The following is a 15219-nucleotide window of genomic DNA, read 5'->3' on the forward strand; positions in this document are numbered from 1 at the left end:
AATGTGGCCCTCACTGAAATAAAAAAACTTCTCACCGACAACTTTCTGGCTATCAATATCAACAAGACTAAACTTCTCATCATATCACCTGCAAACAACTCCACACTGAATACAACAGTCCTACCCCAAGGCTGCCCTCCTACTGCACAACAAGTCCGCAGCCTTGGCGTTATCATAGACAACAATTTTACGTTTAAAAAATTCATCGCTGACACTGTAAAAAACGGATTTTTTTAAGCTACACACGCTAAAGCGTATCAAACCTCTATTACACCCACACGACTTCCGCACAGTACTACAAGCTACAATTCTATCAAAGCTTGACTACTGCAATGCATTGCTATTAGGCCTACCAAAAAACACATTGCAACCATTACAAATGCTACAAAATGCAGCGGCACGCATCATCACCAACACGCACCGCCACGATCACATCACTCCTGCGCTTCAATCCCTTCACTGGCTACCCGTAGCATCCAGGATCATATACAAATCTATTACGCTGATACATAAGGCCATCTATAACCAAAACATGCAATGGTTCTCTGAGCACCTGTATTTCAAAAAAACAAACCGTCCAATCAGATCCCAACATCAGGCCAGACTGCCGATCCCTTCTCCTAAATTAACTAAACATGCATCCACTAAAGAACGCTTGCTCATCATAGCAGGAACCAAAATGTGGAACAGTATGCCCGCGGAACTGCGCCATGAACCTTGCCGCCGAAAATTTAAACATAACCTAAAAACATGGCTGTTTAGAAAAGCCTTCCATTGAAGGATGGGACTCATGCAAATTACATACTTCGCTGCTCAACCTCCTCCTGATTCCTCCAACTTACCCTGCCTTTTCCTTCCCCCCCTGACTCCCTCCCCCCCCCCCATGATTCCCCCTTTCCCTACCAGTTTTATTCCCTAGAAATATCTCCCTACAGGACAGACTTTAAGTTAATTATTTCAATTATCATTGTTACACATATGTATTTGATATTTATACTCCTAGTTTTAGTGTTAAATAAGCGTTTTGCTTTTTCCACTTATGTTTATTGTAAAGCCTGTGGCTGAATTACTGTTTGCTGTAAACCAAGGTGTTGTGCAATACGTGCCGCAGTATATAAAAAACTATAAATAATAATAATAATAAACATCATTTGGGTTCCTAACTCACAGTTTGGGAAGGCCTGCCTTATAATCTTGTTCATATCATGAATGTACAACCTTTCGTCTTTTGAACCAAGATGGCTGTGGTAAGGGTCAGCTTATAAAAAAAAGGATCCTTGGATTTTTCTAAGGCGTACTGCTCATATTAATTCAGCTAAAATCACTTTTTAATGAGAATTGCTATTCCGCCTGCTCTGGATTATCAGAGAGTAAAAGCCCAATTTACACCTCATGATCCTTTTTGATCTCTTCACAGTCCAATCAGACTCGCAGCAGTCAAATAGCAGAGAGGAAGAGTCACAAGAGTCTGGGCAGCAACAAGGTACCCAACTTTTGAATTTTATGTCAAAAGATTTTGGCAGATAGCAGTTTTATATATGTTGAGAGAGAATTCTTATGACAATGGTCTGTTAGGAAATGTATTTGTAGAAATGGAAAGACAGAAACCAAAGCTTTGGAAGTAGATGCATTGATGGTGTCAGTCGTTAATGGAATCTGAGTTACAGAAAAATCAGCAAAGGCACTCTGTGAATTATTGCTGGGCCTTAATCACAGTCCTAACTGGGCCTACTCAAGAGATGGCAAATTTCAAACTTGATTTGGCAGTTGCAGAGTGCACAAAGTGTGCACCAGTACTCAACGGGAAAGAGTGAACATTATTATTTATTTATTTGTACGCTTTAATATAACAAAGTTTAGGGAAAGGCCCTCTTATGTTCCCTAAGAAAGGAAGCTATTTGGAGGGAAAAAATGTTCCCTAAGAGCATTTCCCAAGGAAAAGCTACCCACAGAGATTTGAACCTGTTTCTCTGTGGATAATTTAGTGGGAAAAAAAGGCGTGTAGGTTTAAAAATGCCAAACTCTGTGTGGTGTTGACTCCCCTGGCATAACCTCGTCCCGGGAATACCTCCATGAAATGTAGGTAAACAGAGGCACATTGTGGCACGCAGCTATGTCTATCATACAGGCTGGACAGTTTTAAGTTAGTCATGTGGATGGGTAAATGGATTTTGAAAATTGCCCTACCTAGGCATTGGCCCTTCCATGAACTGTTTGTGATTTTCCGAAATCCTTGCATGAATAGGAATTTGTGTTTTGTTTCTTGACAATGAATTCTGAAGTTTTGCTGTATATTGTATAAATAGCACCTGATTTAATTTTAAAAAATTCTCTATAGAGCAACTGGGAGAACGTCCTCTACAAATCAGACTGGCAAATGAAGTCTTCATTCATGGATTAAATTCTCATATTCATATCAGCTGGTATTTTTCAAGCAGCTGTAGAGCTGGAAATTCTAATTCACATATAAATACCTGCAGGCTAATAAGACTGCTGTGGGTCACCTGATCCAAAGTTGCTATTAATAATACCAACATAGTGCAGTAAAAGATTCCCCGAACTATGGGTCAAGAACCCAAAATTACAAAATCTTCAGCTGAGGTCACAAGTGCCTCCAACATAAGTAATCCTTTGGTGCCAGCAGCATTAATAGTGGAAGTTATAGTCGGGTCTTTGAAACAAGAGCTCAAAGGCACTGCCCTTGCATTAGTGTTCTATGCGAGTTTGCATGGGCCAGGAGATACTTCCACTGCTCCTCTCTCATCATCCATCATTGAATCTACCAAACAGAAAAATGTTGCTCCTGTTATCAGCTTGTTCTCACTTCCCATCAGTTGTCATTCACCTTTGACCCAGGGTCCGAAGAAGAAATGCGCTGACCCTTGTCAGGGGGAGTTTGGAGGGGAGGCCGTTTGAAGGGAAGGATCAGATGAAGAAGGGGTTTGAGGATTAGATGGCGAGTAAAAGACAGATGTTTAACTGACAGATATAAGAGAGTTGCTATGGGGATGTGAGAAGAGTTGAGGGGAGGAGGGGAGACTTGGGAGGGAGAAGGAGGGCATGGAGGATGAAATTGAGGAGTGAGGATAGATAGGATTGGTTGAGGGTTAGAGGATAACCTGTGGTGAAACAAAAATGGCTGGAGAAGTTGAGGGGGAGGATTTGTTGGGAAGGTGAGGGGCAGGGAGTAGGTAAAAGGGGGAGCAGACCCTGAGAGGTAGTCTGCTGAAGTGGAAGAGAAGGTTAAGAGAGGAAATTCTTTGGAGGCGTTAATTTGTGAGAAAAGATTGACTGCAGATTGTGGAGGCTGATTAGGAGATTACCTGTAGAATGGAGGATGTTATGAGTGGAGTGATTTTTGGAGATGGATTGTATCGCTGCTAATTTGGCCATCTCTGGGGTCATGTGAATTTTCAAGTGCGAAAATAGGGTAACATTGGAAAAATGTTTGGGAAGCTCTTGTGCAATATCCTCAAGTTAGTAACTTCCCACATGGGGCTGTGGTCTGTAGTCTCAATCGTACCTTATAACAGGGCTTCTGAAACCTTTTGCAAATGTGACAACATTTTAGAATCTGGAAAATTCACATGACACCAGAGGATGGCCAATCATCTCCAACAATCCATCACCAGCAATTACTTCACTTACACCATCTCCCTACTCCAGTGATCCCCTATCCCAGTTTCCACAAACTACAGTTAATCTTTTCTCCCAACCTCAAACCCTACCAAATAATGTCCTCTCTTTACCTCCTCCCCCACCTCAACTGGCCCCATCTTAACTCCTGGCCCCCTATAACATTCCTCCAGGCCCTCACCTTCCCATACTATCTTCTCTGTTATGCTCTCAAGCCATTTTCGTATCACCCCAGCTGATCCTCTCACTCCAAGTCCTTCTTATATCCAACTGATCCTGTCATCCCTTCCCTTCTCTCTTTCAACTCCCATCCTCCCTCTCTTTCCAGTCTCACCTCCAACTCTTCTCACCTCCTTCAGCTCCTCTCTTAAAATTTCCCAGTCCATCTTCTGTCATTCAACAGCTTTCACTTTAGACCTGATGCAACCCTCAGACTCCTCCTGCATCTGATCCTTTCATTCAAAAGGCTTCCCCTCCAAACATCCCTGTGGTAATTTTCAGCGCCTTTTCTTTTGGGTCCTGGGCCAAATGTGGATGACAACTGATAGGAAGAGAGAACAGGCTGATAAGAGGGGCAACATTTTTCTCTTGGGTAGGATCAATGATGGATGATGAGAAATGAGCAGTGGAGGTTTCCCCCTTTTCATGCAAACTCAGATACAAAAACTAATGCAACGCAGTGCCTGTGAGCATTTGTTGGTCCAAAAGGCCACTGACTTCCACTATTAATGCTGCTGGCGCCTGAAGATTACTGCTGTTTGAGGTACTTGTGACCCCAGCTGAAGATTTTGTGACCTCATTTGGGTTCCTAACTCACAGTTTGGGAAGGCCTGCCTTATAGTCTTGTTCATGTAACGAATGTTCAACCTTTCGTCTTTTGAACCAAGATGCCTGTGGTAAGGGTCAACTTATAAAAAAAAAAAGGATCCTTGGATTGTTCTAAGGCGTACTGCTCATATTAATTTAGCTAAAATCACTTTTTGATTAGAATTGCTTTTCCACCTGCTCTGCATCAGAGGGTAAAAGCCCAATTTACACCTTATGATCCATTTTGATCTCTTCACAGTCCAATCAGACTCGCAGCAGTCAGAAAGCAGAGAGCAAGGGTCTCAAGAGTCTGGGCAGCAACAAGGTACCCAACTATTGTATTTTATGTCAAAAGATTTTGGCAGATAGCAGTTTTATATATGTTGAGAGAGAATTCTTATGACAATGGACTGTTAGGAAATGTATTTGTAGAAATGGAAAGACAGAAACCAAAGCTTTGGAAGTAGATGCATTGATGGTGTCAGTCGTTAATGGAATCTGAGTTACAGAAAAATCAGCAAAGGCACTCTGTGAATTATTGCTGGGCCTTAATCACAGTCCTAACTGGGCCTACTCAAGAGATGGCAAATTTCAAACTTGATTTGGCAGTTGCAGAGTGCACAAAGTGTGCACCAGTACTCAACGGGAAAGAGTGAACATTATTATTTATTTATTTGTACGCTTTAATATAACAAAGTTTAGGGAAAGGCCCTCTTATGTTCCCTAAGAAAGGAAGTTATTTGGAGGGAAAAAATGTTCCCTAAGAGCATTTCCCAAGGAAAAGCTACCCACAGAGATTTGAACCTGTTTCTCTGTGGATAATTTAGTGGGAAAAAAAGGCGTGTAGGTTTAAAAATGCCAAAATCTATGTGGTGTTGTCTCTCCTGGCATAACCTTGCCCCGGGAACACCTCTATGAAATGTAGGTAAACATGGGCACATTATGGCAACACAGCTATCTCTACCAGATACAGGCTGGACAGTTTTAAGTTAGTCATTTGCAGGGGTAAATGGATTTCGAAAAATGCCCTACCTAGGCATAGGCCCTTCCATGAACTGTTTGTGATTTTCCGAAATCCTTGCATAAAAAGGAATTTGTGTTTTGTTTCTTGACCATTAATTCTTAAGGTTTGCTGTATATTGTATAAATAGCACCTGATTTAATTTTAAAAAATTCTCCACAGAGAAACTGGGAGAACATCCTCAACAAATCAGACTGGCAAATGAAGACTTCATTCATGGATTAAATTCTCATATTCATATCAACTGGAATTTTTCAGGCAGCTGTAGAGCTGGAAATACTAATTCATATATAAATACCTGCAGACTAATAAGCTGCTGTGGGTCACCTGATCCAAAATTGCTAGCAATAATACCAACATAGTGTAGTAAAGGGTTTCCCGAACTGTGGGTCAAGAACCCAAAGTTACAAAATCTTCAGCTGGGGTCACAAGTGCCTCCAACAGCAGTAATCTTTAGGTGCCAGCAGCATTAATAGTGGAAGTTACGGTCGGGCTTCTGAAACAAGTGCTCACAGACACTTCCCTTGCATTAGTTTTTCTATGTGAGTTTGCATGGGCCACCATTGAATCTACTGAAGAGAAAAATGTTGCTCCTGTTATCAGCCTGTTCTCGCTTCCTATCAGTTGTCATCCAATTTGACCCAAGTTCCCAAAGAGAATGTGCTGACCCTTGTCAAGGGGAGTTTGGAGGGGAGGCCGTTTGAAGGGAAAGATCAGATGAAGAAGGGTTTTGAGGATTAGATGGAGAGTAAAAGACAGATGTTTGACAGATATAAGAGGGGAGCTATGGGGCTGTGAGAAGAGTTGAGGGGAGGAGGGCAGACTTGGGAGGGAGAAGGAGGGCATGGAGGATGAAATTGAGGATTAAGGATAGATAGGATTTATTGAGGGTTAGAGGATAAGCTGTGGTGATTAAAAAATGGCTGGAGAGGCTGAGGGGCAGGATTTGTTGGGAAGGTGAGGGGCGGGGGAGTATGTAAAAGGGGGAGCAGAGGCTGAGAGGGAGTCTGCTGAAGTGGAAGAGAAGGTTAAGAGAGGAAATTCTTTGGAGGGGTTAGAATTTGAGAAAAGTTTGACTGCAGAGTGTGGAGGCTGAGTAAGAGACCATCTGCAGTAAGGAGGAGTGTATGAGTGGAGTGATTTTTGGAGATGGAGTGTATCGCTGCTGATTTGGCCATCCTCTTCGGTCATGTGAATTTTCAAGTACTAGAATAGGGTAACACTGGAAAAACATTTGGAAGCTCTTGTGCAATATCACAAAGCTGCTAACAGAAAAAGAAATACTCAGGAAGTTAGTGACTTCCCACATGGGGCTGTGGTCTGTAGTCTCAATCATACCTTATAACAGGGCTTCCGAACCCTTTTGCCAATGTGACAACATTTTAGTACCTGGAAAATTCACATGACACCAGAGGATGGCCAATCATCTCCAACATTCCATCACCAGTAATCACTTCACTTATACCCTCTCCCTACTCCAGTGATCCCCTATCCCAGTTTCCACAAACTGCAGTTAATCTTTCTCCCAACCTTCAACCCTACCAAATAATGTTCTCTCTTTACCTCCTCCCCCACTTCAACTGGCCCCATTTCAACTCCTGCCCCCCTTTTACATTCCTCCAGGCCCTCACCTTCCCATTCTATTCTCTCTCTTATGCTCTCAAGCGCCATTTTCATATCACCCCCAGCTGATCCTCTCACCCTGTCATCTCTTCCCTTCTCTCTTTCAACTCCCATCCTCCCTCTCTTCCCAGTCTCACCTCCAACTCTTCTCTCCTCCTTCAGCTCCTCTCTTAAAATCTCCCAGTCCATCTTCTGTCATTCAACAGCTTTCACTCTAGACCTGATGCAACCCTCAGACTCCTCCTGCATCTGATCCTTTCATTCAAAAGACCTCCCCTCCAAACATCCCTGTGGTAATTTTCAGCACCTTTTCTTTTGGGTCCTGGGCCAAATGTGGATGACAACTGATAGGAAGAGAGGACAGGCTGATAAGAGGGGCAACATTTTTCTCTTGGGTAGGATCAATGATGGATGATCAGAGACGAGCAGTGTAGATTTCCCCCTTTTCATGCAAACTCAGATACAAAAACTAATGCAATGCAGTGCGTGTGAGCACTTGTTGGTTCAAAGGCCCCATACCCATACTGACTTCCACTATTAATGCTGCTGGCGCCTGAAGATTACTGCTGTTTGAGGTACTTGTGACCCCAGATGAAGATTTTGTGACCTCATTTGGGTTCCTAACTCACAGTTTGGGAAGGCCTGCCTTATAATCTTGTTCATGTCATGAATGTACAGCCTTTTGTCTTTTGAACCAAGATGCCTGTGATAAGGGTCAACGTATTAAAAAAAAAAAAAAGGATCCTTGGATTTTCTAAGGCGTACTGCTCATATTAATTCAGCTAAAATCACTTTTTGATTAGAATTGCTTTTCCGCCTGCTCTGCATCAGAGGGTAAAAGCCCCATTTACACCTTATGATCCGTTTTGATCTCTTCACAGTCCAATCAGACTCGCAGCAGTCAAATAGCAGAAAGCAAGAGTCACAAGAGTCTGGGCAGCAACAAGGTAACCAACATTTGAATTTTATGTCAAAAGATTTTGGCAGATAGCAGTTTTATATATGTTGAGAGAGTATTCTTATGACAATGGTCTGTTAGGAAATGTATTTGTAGAAATGGAAAGACAGAAACTAAAGCTTTGGAAGTAGATGCATTGATGGTGTCAGTTGTTAATGGAATCTGAGTTACAGAAAAATCAGCAAAGGGCCTCTGTGAATTATTGCTGGGCCTTAATCACAGTCCTGGCTGGGCTGACTCAAGGGACGGCAAATTTCAAACTTGAGTTGGCAGTTGCAGAGTCCGCAAAGTGCGCAACAGTTCTCAACGGGAAAGAGTGAACATATGTTCCCTAAGAGCATTTCCCAAAGAAACACTACCCACAGAGATTTGAACCTATTTCTCTGTGGATAATTTAGTGGGAAAAAAAGGTGTGTAGGTTTAAAAATGCCAAACTCTGTGTGATGTTGACTCCCCTGGCATAACCTCGTCCCGGGAATACCTCCATGAAATGTAGGTAAACAGAGGCACATTGTGGCACGCAGCTATGTCTATCAGATACAGGCTGGACAGTTTTAAGTTAGTCATGTGGATGGGTAAATGGATTTTGAAAATTGCCCTACCTAGGCATAGGCCCTTCCATGAACTGTTTGTGATTTTCCGAAATCCTTGCATGAATAGGAATTTGTGTTTTGTTTCTTGACAATGAATTCTGAAGTTTTGCTGTATATTGTATAAATAGCACCTGATTTAATTTTAAAAAATTCTCTATAGAGCAACTGGGAGAACGTCCTCTACAAATCAGACTGGCAAATGAAGTCTTCATTCATGGATTAAATTCTCATATTCATATCAGCTGGTATTTTTCAAGCAGCTGTAGAGCTGGAAATTCTAATTCACATATAAATACCTGCAGGCTAATAAGACTGCTGTGGGTCACCTGATCCAAAGTTGCTATTAATAATACCAACATAGTGCAGTAAAAGATTCCCCGAACTATGGGTCAAGAACCCAAAATTACAAAATCTTCAGCTGAGGTCACAAGTGCCTCCAACATAAGTAATCCTTTGGTGCCAGCAGCATTAATAGTGGAAGTTATAGTCGGGTCTTTGAAACAAGAGCTCAAAGGCACTGCCCTTGCATTAGTGTTCTATGCGAGTTTGCATGGGCCAGGAGATACTTCCACTGCTCCTCTCTCATCATCCATCATTGAATCTACCAAACAGAAAAATGTTGCTCCTGTTATCAGCTTGTTCTCACTTCCCATCAGTTGTCATTCACCTTTGACCCAGGGTCCGAAGAAGAAATGCGCTGACCCTTGTCAGGGGGAGTTTGGAGGGGAGGCCGTTTGAAGGGAAGGATCAGATGAAGAAGGGGTTTGAGGATTAGATGGCGAGTAAAAGACAGATGTTTAACTGACAGATATAAGAGAGTTGCTATGGGGATGTGAGAAGAGTTGAGGGGAGGAGGGGAGACTTGGGAGGGAGAAGGAGGGCATGGAGGATGAAATTGAGGAGTGAGGATAGATAGGATTGGTTGAGGGTTAGAGGATAACCTGTGGTGAAACAAAAATGGCTGGAGAAGTTGAGGGGGAGGATTTGTTGGGAAGGTGAGGGGCAGGGAGTAGGTAAAAGGGGGAGCAGACCCTGAGAGGTAGTCTGCTGAAGTGGAAGAGAAGGTTAAGAGAGGAAATTCTTTGGAGGCGTTAATTTGTGAGAAAAGATTGACTGCAGATTGTGGAGGCTGATTAGGAGATTACCTGTAGAATGGAGGATGTTATGAGTGGAGTGATTTTTGGAGATGGATTGTATCGCTGCTAATTTGGCCATCTCTGGGGTCATGTGAATTTTCAAGTGCGAAAATAGGGTAACATTGGAAAAATGTTTGGGAAGCTCTTGTGCAATATCCTCAAGTTAGTAACTTCCCACATGGGGCTGTGGTCTGTAGTCTCAATCGTACCTTATAACAGGGCTTCTGAAACCTTTTGCAAATGTGACAACATTTTAGAATCTGGAAAATTCACATGACACCAGAGGATGGCCAATCATCTCCAACAATCCATCACCAGCAATTACTTCACTTACACCATCTCCCTACTCCAGTGATCCCCTATCCCAGTTTCCACAAACTACAGTTAATCTTTTCTCCCAACCTCAAACCCTACCAAATAATGTCCTCTCTTTACCTCCTCCCCCACCTCAACTGGCCCCATCTTAACTCCTGGCCCCCTATAACATTCCTCCAGGCCCTCACCTTCCCATACTATCTTCTCTGTTATGCTCTCAAGCCATTTTCGTATCACCCCAGCTGATCCTCTCACTCCAAGTCCTTCTTATATCCAACTGATCCTGTCATCCCTTCCCTTCTCTCTTTCAACTCCCATCCTCCCTCTCTTTCCAGTCTCACCTCCAACTCTTCTCACCTCCTTCAGCTCCTCTCTTAAAATTTCCCAGTCCATCTTCTGTCATTCAACAGCTTTCACTTTAGACCTGATGCAACCCTCAGACTCCTCCTGCATCTGATCCTTTCATTCAAAAGGCTTCCCCTCCAAACATCCCTGTGGTAATTTTCAGCGCCTTTTCTTTTGGGTCCTGGGCCAAATGTGGATGACAACTGATAGGAAGAGAGAACAGGCTGATAAGAGGGGCAACATTTTTCTCTTGGGTAGGATCAATGATGGATGATGAGAAATGAGCAGTGGAGGTTTCCCCCTTTTCATGCAAACTCAGATACAAAAACTAATGCAACGCAGTGCCTGTGAGCATTTGTTGGTCCAAAAGGCCACTGACTTCCACTATTAATGCTGCTGGCGCCTGAAGATTACTGCTGTTTGAGGTACTTGTGACCCCAGCTGAAGATTTTGTGACCTCATTTGGGTTCCTAACTCACAGTTTGGGAAGGCCTGCCTTATAGTCTTGTTCATGTAACGAATGTTCAACCTTTCGTCTTTTGAACCAAGATGCCTGTGGTAAGGGTCAACTTATAAAAAAAAAAAGGATCCTTGGATTGTTCTAAGGCGTACTGCTCATATTAATTTAGCTAAAATCACTTTTTGATTAGAATTGCTTTTCCACCTGCTCTGCATCAGAGGGTAAAAGCCCAATTTACACCTTATGATCCATTTTGATCTCTTCACAGTCCAATCAGACTCGCAGCAGTCAGAAAGCAGAGAGCAAGGGTCTCAAGAGTCTGGGCAGCAACAAGGTACCCAACTATTGTATTTTATGTCAAAAGATTTTGGCAGATAGCAGTTTTATATATGTTGAGAGAGTATTCTTATGACAATGGTCTGTTAGGAAATGTTTTTGTAGAAATAGAAAGACAGAAACTAAAGCTTTGGAAGTAGATGCATTGATGGTGTCAGTTGTTAATGGAATCTGAGTTACAAAAAATCAGCAAAGGGCCTCTGTGAATTATTGCTGGGCCTTAATCACAGTCCTAGCTGGGCCTACTCAAGAGATGGCAAATTTCAAACCTAGTTGGCAGTTGCGGAGTCCGCAAAATGTGCACCAGTCTCACCGGGCAAGTGTTAACATATGTTCCCTATTAACGTTTCCCAAGGAAAAGCTACCCACAGAGATTTGAACCTGGTTCTCTGTGGGTAGTTTAGCAGGAAAAAAAGAGTATAGATTTGAAAATGCCAAGCTCTGTTTGTTGTTGACTCCCCTGGCATAACCTCACCCAGGGAACATCTCCATGAAATGCAGGTAAATATGGAACAACGCAGCCATCTCTATCACATGTTGGCTGGACAGTTTTAAGTTAATCATTTACATGGGTAAATGGCTTGTGAAAATTGCCCTCCCTAACGATAGGCACTTCTATGAACTGTTTGTGATTTTCTGACATCCTTGTATGAAAGGGAATTTGTGTTTCGTTTTTCTACAATGAATTCTACAGTTTTGCTGTATATTGTATATACAACACCTGATTTAAATAAAAAAAAATTCCCCCATCAGAGCAACTAAGAGAACGTTCTCTACAAATAAGACTGGCAAGTGAAGTCTTCATCGAAGGATTACATTTTCATATTCAAAGCAGCTGGAATTTTTCAGGCATCTGTAGAGCTTGAAATCCTAGTTCATATATGTAACCCTTTTTCCAGAGGCCTGCTTTTTCCCCTAGGGCCATAAAAGAATTTCTTACTGGGGCTGTCTTCACACTTCTCGTTCCCCTCTCCTTTGTCCCAGCTGTGTGGGTTCTTTCTATGTGCTTGATGGGAGGCCTTCTCGGCCCAGGAATTAATGATATCACCTTTGTGTGTGTTCCATAGCTCTTTGAGACAGGTACACTTACATATCAGGCAGGACTTGTTGGATGAGTGTTCAAATTAGTTTCCTGTAATTCCTCTTAAAAGTATCATTAGATGTAAAACAAGAATTATCCAGTTACATCTAGTGTACCCAGATTTACATGAGTCAGGATTTGACTGGCTTTGTAACTCTGTGGATATGTCCCTCCAGACAGGTTCTTGGAACTGACTTATCCTCCATGGCATGGAATGATAGTTGTCTGCATATGGCTTGACCAGGAACCCTTCCCACAGTGCCTGAGGACCACATTGAATCCTCAACTTCACCTCAGGCGTAGTTCTATGATTAGGTACAATGAAGCTTCCGCTTTAGGCAGCAATATTTTGAGGTGGCAAAAATGTTCCTCCTCAAAACACCTGTGCCACAGTGGCTTCACCGTGTATCCACTAAAAAACATGTGCAGGAGAAACACATCAACGATGCATATTTATGATGTACCCATGGGGATACCCAGCTCCACAGGAATGAAAAAGAAGATGGTGGCATTGGCAAGAATTTCTGATGTGCTCATGGGGCTCCCAGCTGCTGCAAGCAGGGAGATAGAGACAGCGGTAACATGGGTTTATGACATACTCAAGAGATGGGGGTTCCAGGACCCACCTCAAGAAGAAGACAGTGGTGGCAACTGAAATTATGATGTGCCAGCAGGGATTCCACACACCACTGGAAGAAAAGCAATCCCCATGCAGTTGTTGAAGTATGACATACCCACAGGGTTCCTACACCCCGCGGGCAGAAAAAAAGAAGAAGAGACTCAGAGAGTGAAATGTAATGGAAGGGAAGAGAAATTGGAGGCATGAGTGTGAGGGAATGGCATGGAAGGGCAGTGTGTAAGTGAGAGAAGACATGGAAGGCAAAGGGGGTGAGGGAGAAGGAAGGGACAAGAAGGGATGAGTGAGATGACAGGGGAGAAAAAAGGGACAGGTGAGTGTGTATGTATGTAAGCATGTGAGAGTGTGAGCATGTGAATGTTAGCATGCGTGAGAGCATGAGTGTGAGCATGAGAGAATATGAGCTTGTGTGTGTTTGTGTGAATATGTGGGCATATATGTGTATGTGGGAGAGCATGTGAGAGAGTGTGAGACTGTTAGCATGTGAGTGTGTGAGAGTGTGAGAACCTTGTGTATGTGAGTGAGTGTGATTGTCTATGTGAGAGCATTTGAGAGTAAGCATGTGTGTGTGTGAGAGTGTGAGTGAGCTTGTGTGTGTGTGTGTGTGAAAATGGGCATGTGTGTTAGTCAGTGTGTATATGAGAGAGGACAAAGTTTATATGTAGCCCCCTATTCCCCCACTAATCCAGGCCAATTTCAGAGTGATTAGCAATCAAAAGTTCCAAGGTATAGAAAGCTGGAAATTGTTTTTATACTTATTAATTTTAATTATTGTTGGATGTTATTTGATGTGTCTGCTATGTTTATATATTTTGATGGTTTTTGAGAACTTTTAAAATTTTTATATGAATGCCAAAATTTTGGCGTTTTTGAGAGTTTGGGAAACAAGTCTATATCCTTTATGGGGAAGAGTTCGTGGTATTATGTGTCATGGTAGTGAGTAGTATCCAGAGACAGTTAAAATTCAGACAATCTAGCCCAATTAGAACAGGGTAGGAGAGCCATGGCAGAACCCCCACTTCCATTTTATTTTGGCCGATGGGTGTCTTTAACTCCAGTTCGCAAGTTGGCTATTGTCTGTGGTTGTCATGTATGTATGTCAACAGTACCGCATTCTCATAATTAATTTGGATCCATTTCACCAACTCATGTTGGATAAGGGTCTTCATGTTTCCTGAACCTACCAGGCCCTGTGTTGGAATGTCATCTATTTCTATGGAAATTACAAAAGTGCCGGCCTCTAGCTGGGGAATGTCCACAAAATGACAATAATGTGAGGTCACAGCATTAATGTCCATAGCTGCTTCTTCATGGTGTGGATAGTCCCTGGCAAAATGGCCCCTTTCTCCAGAAACGAAACATGGGGGACTCCCCAAGTTAGGCACTGGGGCTATGACTAGCGTTTAGGCCAGCTCTTGCAGCAGCCGAAGCCTCTGAATCTTAGGATCTTATCAGCCTCTATGCATGTCCCATAACGTTTTAGGGGAGTGCGGTATCTCTGACATAGCGTGAGCCTGGTAGTAGGCTTCAGCCATGTCTAAGGCCTTCTCTAGTGTCAGATTCAGTTATTGGAAGATCACTGCCACAAGGGCCATCTGAGATAATCTAGGAATTGGTCCTAGAGAACTGTCTTGTGACCTCCTTGCCAGTCTTCCCCTCTGAAGCCACTTCCAGGAAACATTGCGAAGTTGATGGAAAAGCTATCTTGGATTCTTCCCAGGCTGCAGGAAGCCAGACTGGAAGCATTGTCGATAGGTCTATTTATAATTCTGGTCACCACATCTATAAAAAGTACTCAAGATGAGTCACACCATGGAGCAATATAGAGGCATTATGATATTCACTGTTTTATTCTCCATTCCTTTCCTAAGAATTCCTACAATTCTCTTTGCTTTCTTTGCTGCTGCTGCACTCTGAGCAGAAGATCTCAATATATTTTCAACAATGACACCTAGATCCTTTTTCTGAGTGGTGACTCCTAATGAGGAACCTTGCATTGTGCAGCTATAATGTGGGTACCTGTTTCCTAAGTGCATCACTTATCCACATTAAATTTAATTTGCCATTTGCATGCCCAGTCTCCCAGTTTTGCAAGATCATCTTGTAATTACTCACAATCCTTTTGTGATTTAACAATTTTGAATAATTTTGTGTCATTGGCAAATTTGATCACCTCACTTGTTGTTCCCATTTCTAGGTTGTTTATAAATATATTAAAAAGCAGTGGACCCAGAGCAGATCCCAGGGACACTCCACTACTCACCTTTCTCC

The 15219-nt window shown here is 42.6% G+C and overlaps 1 protein-coding gene across 1 annotated transcript in view; it reads left to right on the plus strand.

Moving 5' to 3' along the window:
• The window catches only part of LOC115079484 (mucin-2-like), a 98651-nt gene that overhangs the window by 13108 nt on the left and 70324 nt on the right, over positions 1-15219 (plus strand). The window contains 3 exon segments of the mRNA XM_029583108.1: positions 1418-1483; positions 7969-8034; positions 11163-11228. Coding sequence (XP_029438968.1) covers positions 1418-1483; positions 7969-8034; positions 11163-11228 — 198 coding nt within the window.

The sequence above is a fragment of the Rhinatrema bivittatum genome, chromosome 17 (assembly GCF_901001135.1).
Source record: "Rhinatrema bivittatum chromosome 17, aRhiBiv1.1, whole genome shotgun sequence".
NCBI lineage: Eukaryota > Metazoa > Chordata > Amphibia > Gymnophiona > Rhinatrematidae > Rhinatrema > Rhinatrema bivittatum.